The sequence below is a fragment of the Microchirus variegatus genome, assembly GCF_963457635.1.
Source record: "Microchirus variegatus genome assembly, chromosome: 19".
NCBI classification, from domain to species: Eukaryota; Metazoa; Chordata; class Actinopteri; order Pleuronectiformes; family Soleidae; genus Microchirus; species Microchirus variegatus.
This window is the reverse complement of record NC_139820.1, coordinates 22,257,316-22,268,964: the sequence shown is the minus strand read 5'-3', so window position 1 is coordinate 22,268,964 and position 11,649 is coordinate 22,257,316. Positions and strand designations below refer to the sequence as shown.

The following is an 11,649-nucleotide window of genomic DNA, read 5'->3' as shown; positions in this document are numbered from 1 at the left end:
TCAATGCACTCGTTTACATGAAATCAAGCTAGTTGGCTTGCTTTTAGTTAGTTAGCTATCCATTGTACCAAGCAGCTAGTTAGCTATTCTATATTTGCTTCTTAATGTCAGGACTGACTCTCACACTGTGGACAAATGTCCTCAGATAAAAACACCAAGAGAAACACGGACGATTTTGATGTCGTTATTCTCTTAGCTTGTACCATCACGGATCAAACAGCTGTGATTAGAGGTCAATATTTGATCTCAGTTTTCGTCGTCTTCAACACTTTCTGACGTCTCTTTTCTCAAAGTTGCAGCTGTTTTCCTTTTTTTTTTGACCTACAGGCTCCTGAAGAACTGCAGCGAGAGTTCGTAGGTCAGGAACATGGTGGCGCTCATCGGGAATCCTCGGATGGCGTTCACAGACGCTCCGCGAAAGAAAACCTGCGCATAAACAGTTTAATTAATGACGTGTTCGTTTTAGTTTCTTATCTTAACTTAACTTTCAGCAAGTATCCTTTGCTAATTTCAAATCTGGAAGCGGAAACAGCAACAGCTAGCTAAGAAAACACCACAAATAAAGTAATCTAAAGTTAAATAATTACCACAGTATATGATTTATGTGGTAACTACACAAACAAAAGTGTAAAAATCAAGCTGTAAAACGTAAATATAATTTCACAATATGTCCATGAGGTGACAGGAAAGTATGCTAAAGCAACAGACAGGAAGTTAGCCAACAGTTAGCTTTAGCTAGTCTTTAACGCAACATTGTGTGACTAAATAAAGTCAGAGTGTAACTTCAGGTCAGCGTCCTCGCTAACGTCACTTGTTATCGATCGTCAGGTCAACGACTCGTCGAGGACATCGCGGTCTCTGTTGTTTTGACGTCTCACTCCCGTGTTTGTTTACATGTCGTGACCTTTGACACTGAACCCTCTTCATCGCATATCTTATCACTTATATCCGTGTCTGTGGCGCCCCCTCTCTGTACATACTGAAATATGAGCCGTTAAAAACAGGCTAGGGTCTGATTGGCTGACAGAATCCCGTGGTACGAGATTCCTCGGGTTAGGTTTGAGTTCTAGGAAACTGAACGTGGTTTTTCTCTTGAGTTTCACTCTTGAACGATGAAAGCATCTGTTTCAGCAGCTGATACAGTTACAGTTCTTCAGCTGATCGTCGTCTGCTGCTGGACAGCGTTCACAAATACCTGACATTCTTATTAACAGTCAGAGACTGGATTTACAGCCACAGTCTGAGGCTGGTGATTCTAATGCAAAATTTAATTTATAGTTGCATTTTTCTACATTATATTCATTAATTTTTAATAATCAATGACCTATTTCAAATTAACTTTATTTATATAGCACCTTTCATACATAGCATAACATAGTAAGATGTCAAAAATTTCACACAAAAAATCATAGTATAGTTAAATGTCAAAAAAAAAAATTTGCAAACATTTCAAAGTATAATTAAATGTCAGAAATGGCACAAAAATGTAATTGTATAGTCAGACGTCTGAAAAGTCGCAAGAAAAATTAATTGTTCAGTAAGATGTCGAAAATGTTGCGAAAATTTTCGTCGATTAGCAAAACAAATTTTTGCCGACATTTTTCACATCTAACTATACCATGAAGTTTTTTGCAGTTTTTAGACATTTTACTATACGATGAAAATGTTTGCAACATCTTGAACTACGATTAAATTTGAGCAAATTTTCTATATCTTACTATACTATGTTATTTTTGCATTTTTTTGTCATCCTACTATACGATTATTTTTTTTGCGATTTTTTTAGACATCTTACTAAACGATGAAATTGTTGCAGTTTTTTGACATCTTACTAAACTATTTATTGTTTGTGACATTGTTGACATCTTACTATACGATGAAATGTTTGCGACATTTTGACATCTTACTACACTGAAATTTTGGCGCCATTTTTTACATCTTACTATACGATACATTTTTGCTACATTTTTTACAGCTTACTATACGATGAAATTTTTGCGACATTTTTGACATCTTACTACACTATGAAATTTTGGTGATATTTTTGACATCTTACGAAACGATCATTTTTTTCCTGACATTTTTGACATATTACTATACGATGAAATTTTTGCCACATTTTTGACATCTTACGAAACGATTATTTGTTTGCAACATTTTTGACATCTTACTACACTATGAAATTTTGGCGCCATTGTTGACATCTTACTATACGATTAAATTTTTGCAACATTTTTGACATTTTTACTATACTATGACATTTTGGCGACATTTTTTCATCTTACTATACGGTGACATTTTTGCAACATTAACATAGAACGGCCGTGGTGGTCGCTCCTACATATTCTGTTCTGTTTTCTCAAGATTATGGAATAATAAGGTCGTTATCGTGGGATTAAAAGGCTCGTTGTCTCGTGATAAAGTTGTAACAATAAAATAAAAGCTTGCTCCCGCTTGACGAATAAGTTACTTATATTATTCCGTGAGAGTAAAGCTAAAGGTTTCGGTGGTGAAACGTGTTGTAAAGTCTCAGGATTGACGCTCACCTGCATCCCTTCTGTCCTGTAACTGTCGACGATGCAGTGTAAGATTCCCTTGTATTTCCTCTGAAGCTGAGCGTCGGCCTGCAGTCGACTCTTCACCACGTCAGCCGGCGTCGCCGTGACCCAGGAAATGGAGCCTGAAGAGGAGGAGGAGGAGAGGGATCATTATTCACATTTGTGATATTGGAATATTATGAAATAGTGCAGTACCCATTTTTTCATTTTGTTTTATGACGCGTTGATGTCCCATAAACCATAAACCAAAACTAACCCATTAAAACCAATGATGCTCCTTGTAAACATGACTCACTTGTTCACATGGAAAAGTACTGGCAGTGGTGACATCAATGACCAATAAGAAGCCAACATTTAACACAAGAGATAACATATGTTTGACTTTTGGAGTCACGTTGGTACACATTATAAATGTAAATTAACTGTCTGATGATGGATTATGTGACTGGATATATAGAAACAGCCGTGGAAATGTTTACCCAAACTGCACACACTGATTTCATTCACTCAGGCTCTGGACCATGTGGTTAGCTATAAGTTTACACACCCTACTCAACCCTCCCCATGTGTACACAGTGGTTCAGTCCAGAGGAAATATAGTCCTTCAATCTAACTCAGTCCTCATGAGGGTCAGATAAGTTCACATGTATTTGTGTCACTCAGTCATAGAGCAAAGGCTTTATTTTACAGCGTCAATGAAAAGAGGAAAGTTGTAGCAGTTAAAGAGTGACACACAGTCACGTGATTTTTGTCTTTTTTCGCTCTTAAAAACACAACATTAGTAACACAACAGGAAACTGAACATGGTTACAGCCACTGAATTCAAAAATTCCAAAATTTTAATGAATTTCAAAAATTCCAAAATTTTAATGAATTTCAAAAATTCCAAAATTTTAATGAATTTCAAAAATTCATTAAAATTATTCCTTAAGAGGTTTGCAAATATTTTCAACAGATCCTTGTTCAGGGCAATGCCGACTATTATGATGGTAAATTTCAAGTCATTCCGAGATACTTTTTGTTTTTGAGAAGAAAGTCAGCTCACTGTCAAAGTGCATCTGAGTAAATGGATAATTTCCTGAATTTAAAAAATTCAGGAAAATTATTCCTTAAGAGATTTGCAAATATTTTCGACAGATCCTTGTTCAGGGCGATGCCGACTATTATGATGGTAAATTTCCAGTCATTCCGAGATACTTTTTGTTTTTGAGAAGAAAGTCAGCTCACTGTCAAAGTGCATCTGAGTAAATGGATAATTTTCTGAATTAAAAAAATTCATTAAAATTATTCGTGAGGAGATTTGCAAATATTTTCAACAGATCCTTGTCCAGGGCGATGCCGACTATTATGATGGTAAATTTCCAGTCATTCCGAGATACTTTTTGTTTTTGAGAAGAAAGTCAGCTCACTGTCAAAGTGCATCAGGGCAAATGGATCATTTCCTGAATTAAAAAAAATTCATTAAAATTATTCCTTAAGAGGTTTGCAAATATTTTCGACAGATCCTTGTTCAGGTCGATGCTGACTATTATGATGGTGAATTTCAAGTCATTCCGAGATACTTTTTTTTTTTTTAGAAGAAAGTCAGCTCACTGTCAAAGTGCATCAGGGCAAATGGATCATTTCCTGAATTTCAAAAATTCATTAAAATTATTCCTTAAGAGATTTGCAAATATTTTTGACAGATCCTTGTTCAGGGCGATGCCGACTATTATGATGGTGAATTTCAAGTCATTCCGAGATACTTTTTGTTTTTGAGAAGAAAGTCAGCTCACTGTCAAAGTGCATCTGAGTTAATGGATCATTTCCTGAATTAAAAAAATTCAGGAAAATTATTCCTTAAGAGGTTTGCAAATATTTTCAACACATCCTTGTTCAGGGCGACGCCGACTATTATGATGGTAAATTTTAGGTCATTCTGAGATACTTTTTGTTTTTGAGAAGAAAGTCAGCTCACTGTCAAAGTGCATCAGGGCAAATGGATCATTTCCCGAATTAAAAAAAATTCATTAAAATTATTCCTTAAGAGGTTTGCAAATATTTTCGACAGATCCTTGTTCAGGTCGATGCTGACTATTATGATGGTGAATTTCAAGTCATTCCGAGATACTTTTTTTTTTTTTAGAAGAAAGTCAGCTCACTGTCAAAGTGCATCAGGGCAAATGGATCATTTCCTGAATTTCAAAAATTCATTAAAATTATTCCTTAAGAGATTTGCAAATATTTTTGACAGATCCTTGTTCAGGGCGATGCCGACTATTATGATGGTGAATTTCAAGTCATTCCGAGATACTTTTTGTTTTTGAGACTAAAGTCAGCTCACTGTCAAAGTGCATCTGAGTTAATGGATCATTTCCTGAATTAAAAAAATTCAGGAAAATTATTCCTTAAGAGGTTTGCAAATATTTTCAACACATCCTTGTTCAGGGCGACGCCGACTATTATGATGGTAAATTTTAGGTCATTCTGAGATACTTTTTGTTTTTGAGAAAAAAGTAAGCTCACTGTCAAAGTGCATCAGGGCAAATGGATCATTTCCTGAATTTCAAAAATTCATTAAAATTATTCGTTAGGAGATTTGCAAATATTTTCAACACATCCTTGTTCAGGGCGATGCTGACTATTATGATGGTGAATTTCAAGTCATTCCGAGATACTTTTTGTTTTTGAGACTAAAGTCAGCTCACTGTCAAAGTGCATCTGAGTTAATGGATCATTTCCTGAATTAAAAAAATTCAGGAAAATTATTCCTTAAGAGGTTTGCAAATATTTTCAACACATCCTTGTTCAGGGCGACGCCGACTATTATGATGGTAAATTTTAGGTCATTCTGAGATACTTTTTGTTTTTGAGAAAAAAGTAAGCTCTATGTCAAAATGCATCAGGGCAAATGGATCATTTCCTGAATTTCAAAAATTCATTAAAATTATTCGTTAGGAGATTTGCAAATATTTTCAACACATCCTTGTTCAGGGCGATGCTGACTATTATGATGGTGAATTTCAAGTCATTCCGAGATACTTTTTGTTTTTGAGAAGAAAGTCAGCTCACTGTCAAAGTGCATCAGGGCAAATGGATAATTTCCTGAATTTCAAAAATTCATATAAATTATTCCTTAAGAAATTTGCAAATATTTTCAACACATCCTTGTTCAGGGCGATGCCGACTATTATGACGGTGAATTGTAAGTCATTCCGAGATACTTTTTGTTTCCGAGAAGAAAGTCAGCTCACTGTCAAAGTGCATCTGAGTAAATGGATAATTTCCTGAATTTCAAAAATTCATTAAAATTATTCCTTAAGAGTGCTTTCAGAGTAATTTCCGCCACATTTACCTGCCAGTCCTCCAGCGAGCCAGATAGAACACGGGTGAGGAGTGGACGAGGCGTCCGGCGTCAGCAGGTCACAGATGATGGCGTAGGGGATGAAGTAGAGCGTGTACCCCGGGACGTCCCTCAGGATCATGGCCCCGGCGCCTCGGTACAGGCCCGGGAGGCCCTCGGTCTGCAGGATGCTGCTGATGCAGTGGATGGGTCCGCGGTACAGTTTCTGGTTGGCCACGTTGACGGAGCCCAGACGGATGTTGGCGCCGTTTGACATGTTGCCAGCGAGACTCAAGTTCTCTGGAACGTGGATCAGAGGAAAATGTAAACATTTTAATTAGAGACCCTATTGTAATTGAAGGAATTATTATTTTTCTATCTAATTTGACCCCCTAAACATGCGTGAAAACGGACAAAAATTGCGACGCAAAATGCAGAACTGGCGAAAAATTTGATAAAATAATGGAACTGCAAAAAACAATGCAAAGTGGCTCAGTAGCGCCCCCTCAGGTCAGTCACCTAAGGAGCGGCCGAAATTTAGTTGTGCCAAATTTTTACGAAATTCGGAGGGAACATCGTTTGGCCCAAGACGAACAAAAAACCCTCTTGAGACCATGACCTTGATGCAACAGGAAGTCGGCCATCTTTGATTTGGCGTCCATGTTTGCATTTTTGCAAGTTTCGTAACTGAACGAACTTGTCTGGGAGCGTAGCAACACGACAAAACGTGTCAAATTGCAAGATCAAGCGTTATCAGAATGTCCGCATATTCAAAACGGCGTGGCCACGGCAGCCATCTTGATTTTATAACTTCGCCATACATCGACAAATCGGCATCAAACTTGATAGGTGACACGAGACCCTGCCCCCGAACATGTCTACGGACGTGAATTTGACCCAAAGGCGATGTCGGCCATTTTGAATTAGGCCGTTAAACAGGAAGTGCCTTGTAACTCTGCCGTATATTGACCGAAAGGCTCGAAACTTGATATGCGAGACCAAGGCCCCGTCCTAAATATGTCAGCAACACGTTACCTGCACACAGGAAGTAGGTCACCCGAAACCGGAAGTGCCCTTTAACTTTGCGGTACATTGCCCGATTCACTCCGCGCCGGCGGCTGCGAGGGCCCGCGCGACGCTGCTTGCAGCTTTAATTGAAGGTGTGGTTGCATGAATGACTGAAGTCAATGAAACGCATATATGATACTTGACCGTGAGCAGGGTGAGGCGTGTAAGCGCCAAACACACCATAAACAAATAAAGAGACGCACGTGTCACGTGCAGTGTCCTCGTCTTTAACCCTCTGACCTCATTTTTTATGAGTTTACAACACAGTTCCTTCATAAACACAACCTTCCTTCAACCATATACTTTGCGTAAACAAGGGCGGAAACCGTTTACGCCGCGTGTTGTCGACTCTTTTCTTTTGAAAACGTCAAACATTAACTCCACGTCAAAAGAAACAAAACTCATGTCTCGTGTCTTGTTCTTCAAATACCGGACTCTAATCACTTCATCTTTGAGTCCAAGTGAACGTTTGTAGAGAACGGTTTGGTTGTTCCCTCGAGGTGTTTGTGAACACTGAAGGTTAGGGTTAAGTTTAAGTGAGCTTGACCTTTTATCTTCGACCACCAACATCCAATCACTTTATCCCTCACTTTGTCCAAGTGAACGTTTGAGCCAAATTTGATCACTTACTTGTTTGTTTGTAGTTTTGAGTCTAAGTGAACTTTTGTAATTAAAATTTTACAAAGCAAAGGTGTGACTTGTTGTCTTTATCTCACTGTTAGACAGACTTTTCCTTGTGTAAACTGAAGTTTGTAAACCACTCACTCTCCCACACCAAACCCCATAGAGAAAAACAGCGATTTTAACATCACAGCACACGGGAGTTCACAGTAGTTGTCGATCCACTGCTGCCTCCATCACTAAGTTCAGATGTCTTATTTTGTCAATTCGGCTTTTAAAATCCTTTGTTCTGATTGACTTCAGTGACACAAAGTGACCACACGAGGCAGCAGTAGACCAGCAGCTCCTGTGTTTTCCCGTTAGCTAAAATCACTGATTTTCTCTATGGGGTTTGGTGTGGGAGAGCGAGCGGTTCACAAACTGTAAATCTAATCCGTTAATATTGAGTCCAAGTGAACGTTTGTACCAACGCTGATGGGATTTACTGCAGATTTTTGAGGGAACATTGACCTCAAGGTTGTCACACTATCACTGTACAAGCCTCTTTTCATTCAAAAACAAACAAACCTGCGAGAATGGCCTGCGTCTGCATCTGCAGCCTGATCTTGACCAGGTCCACGGGGGCGCCGAGGCTCACCGACATGAGTCCGGTCAGCATGCTGGCCAGGGTCAGGTCCAGCATGTCGCAGGGACGCCTCCCGTCGCCGTGGCGATACTTGCTTATGAGCCTCTGCGTGTTGCTGAAGAAGCCAAACACGGCCGAGTTGTAGACGGTGACGCTCGCCAGCGGGAAAGACATGCCCTTAAAAAACCCCATGACCTGAAAAAAAACAACACAGAGAGAAAATTACAGATCACAAAAGAATGAAGCTAAAACAGAAAAGAATAAAAAAAAGCGCCAAAAAGTGTGGGAACTTTCTGTGTGGGAACTATTTCTAAAAAACCTGTGGTTTCTCTGTAACAGCTACAACTCTCCACTCACTCTCCCACACCAAACCCCATACAGAAAATCAGCGATTTTAACATCACAGAGACACAGGAGTTCACAGGAGTTGTTGATCTACTGCTGCCTCCATCACTAAGTTCACATGTCTTATTTTGTCAATTCCGCTTTTTAAATCCTTCACTCACACTTCCCTCAGTGAAACAAAGTGGCCACACGAGGCAGCAGTAGACCAGCAGCTCCTGTGTCCCCGTGAGCTAAAATCGCTGATTTTCTCTATTGGGTTTGGTGTGTGAGAGTGAGTGGTTTACAAACTCTGTTTAAATGTGATATAAATAACATAAACTTATATTTCTTCACTTCACAAGTCACGGCCGCTTCAAATCCGTACAGAATTTTAACTTTTTTTTTTTTTTTTCGCTCATCTACTTTTCATGTGCTGCAAACGTGGCTCAGATTCGTGCGGAGAAAAAGTGAAGCAACACAACCATCAAATTAAACTTGAATTAATTCAGTGTGGGAAAACAAAGCAGCCAACACATTCTTTTCTTCCTTCTTGAATCGTTTCACCCGTTTTAGCCCGAGGAGAAGTTTTTGGAAACAATTTAAATTCACGACTTAGCTCATCTTCCACGGAACATAAAGTCAGTTTTGTAAATCACGTTTCTACGTTAGAATAAACGGAGAATTTGAGGCCAAAAAACGACACAATTCTAGTTGAATCTTTCATGATTTATTTACCGTTTCCTTCCTGTAGATGGTGAGGATACAGTGGAGCATGTTCTTATAACCTTTTCCTGCCTGGAGTCGCGTCTGGAACGAGAGAAACAGACAAAAGTTAGACGAGCAGAAACAAAAACAGTGATTTCTATTCACAAAAATGACTGTAATAAATGAAAACATCTTTCTCTTAAACTTTAAGGACTTTCCTCTAAGATTTATTGAGAATTTGTTGTTTTTTTCCTTGATGAGGACCAGATATCTGCTGGCATTTTATGACTCATCTTTATTTTTCTGTGTGTGATTTAATTGTTCTTTTTTAACGCGAGTTCAAATTAAATTAAAACTACAAAACAGGAAGTGATAAAAGTGAATACAACTTAACGAAATCCATGTGTTTGTTTGCTTGTTTGAACAAACCTTGACTGTGTCCAGAGGATGGCCGACAACCACACTGGACGCTCCTGCACACACAGAAAAACACACAAGGGACAATAATTATGCACAAAAAAATACCAAAGAAAATAATAAATCAGGAAAAAGAGAAAAGCAGTTTCCTGAGTCAAAACCAAAACCATGTAGAAACTCAAACTTTAACTGTTTCATGTCTTATTTTATTGTGAAAAAAAGTGTCTATATATAGTTTTATAAATATTTTTAATACATATGGAAATATATAGAGGTAAAATTGTATATGGACAAAGTTTTCTTCTTTTTTGGCACATTTTATTTTGAATAAAAATGTATATATGACTATATACAGTCTGAATATATAAAGAAAGTCTGAATATACTGTATGTATTGTAAAATATGTATTTTTCTTTTTATTTCTGTCTTATTTATATATATTTTAGTGCAGTCACTTCATTAACGCTACGTTACAGTTATTAAAGCGTTAACGCAAACCCATTTTAATGGCGTCATTTGTTTTTATCGCGAGATTAACGTTTATTTTAGCCCTAGCAAAACTTTGTAGTTTTTTCACACGCTATTGCAACAACTCGTAACGTTAGAAAGACTACAACACCACCACACCGGATGTAGCTAGACCGGAAACAAAACAAAACAACAGGCACGGCTGCACTCACTTGTTTGGGCTAGCGAGCCGGTCAAAGAGTAGTAGTAGCATAGCATTGTAGTAAGCTAACGTTACGTTTTGCTGTGCGCTTTTCCGTCACCAATCCGTGTCCAACACAGCCCGGATCATTTCTCGACGCAGTCCCCACATCCAAGTCATGTACGCGGTGTCACCAACCAAGCTAGCACGGCCCCCCGAACCGTAGCCAGGAGACCTCCGAAGACCGCTAGCTCCTTTAGCTCGGGTTAGCTCGTTACGGCAACAACACATTATTAAACCACGGGACTTTCGTCTACGACACTTTATTCACAGAACTTCGGATGATAGATACACTCTCAATAATACTCTTATTATTGTGCGGCTCTCACAATAAGAGGAATATCGCAGTAAAAATACGCAGCAGTGACAGCGATATTCACATGCGGCACGCTAATGTAAACACACACGGCGCACGTCACTTCCTGCTTCACCTGTCGCACGTCTCTGACGTCACACGCAACACACAGTACGCGAACGTCTCCAGCTCATTTAGATAAAATAGATAAAACTGTATCGATTAATCACACATTTTTTAATCGTTTGACGGCACAAATATATATATATATTAATATATTATATTATTATTTTAGTCCTGTTTTATTTCACTAAATAATTGAAATAACACACACTCATATATATATAAATATATAAAGACTACATTAAATAACACAAAACAAGAGCATAAGCAGGTTCTACACGTGTTATTTTGTCACATTTAATGAAGACTTTTTTTAATCTGTAAATTGCAGGGAGATTCGTCGTTCGTCGCCCCCTAGTGGACGTTCAAGAGAACACAGGTGTGAGAAACTCCTTTTTTTTAGTGTAACAGTCAAACAGAAACTGAGAGAAACTGTGACTTTGAGTTCATGAATAACCAAAGAGAGGATTTCTTACGCTTTTATTTCACGTTTTTTAATTAAAAACTGCAATAAGTTTGAGTAACAAACGAACCGCAGAGGTTTGTATTTAGTTTAAATGCAATATTTTATTATTTTACACTCATTTAAAACCTCATTTCTTAACTGACATAAAAAAGTTTACATTTTACTTTTGCATCACATTTTTTCTACACAATGTCTGTTTCTTTTTTTCTGAATGTAAGAATGTTGAAGTTTGAAATAAAGTTAATTTACTCATCGTTGGAGCTCGTCTTTGTTTTATATTATATTATACTCTTATACCTTAAATGCTTTTTCCATATTTTCTTCAACAGCTTTTCACCATTTTCTGTCAAATAATTTCTACATTTGTTGATATTTTGATATAAGATGATGACTTTGTTGACTTTTATTGTCCATTC

The 11,649-nt window shown here is 37.9% G+C and overlaps 1 protein-coding gene across 1 annotated transcript; it reads right to left on the bottom strand.

The window, feature by feature from the left end:
- Positions 1-321: 321 nt before the first annotated feature.
- On the bottom strand, positions 322-10,407 carry slc25a48 (solute carrier family 25 member 48; the record flags this gene model as incomplete). Its single annotated transcript, XM_083906293.1, has 7 exons — positions 10,321-10,407; positions 9,653-9,696; positions 9,254-9,325; positions 8,137-8,389; positions 5,893-6,180; positions 2,547-2,680; positions 322-426 (listed from the first exon to the last, which is right to left on the bottom strand). The coding sequence occupies exons 1-7, from the start codon at positions 10,364-10,366 to the stop codon at positions 322-324; spliced, it is 942 nt and encodes a 313-aa protein (XP_083762419.1). The 5' UTR covers positions 10,367-10,407.
- Between the last annotated feature and the right edge of the window lie 1,242 nt (positions 10,408-11,649).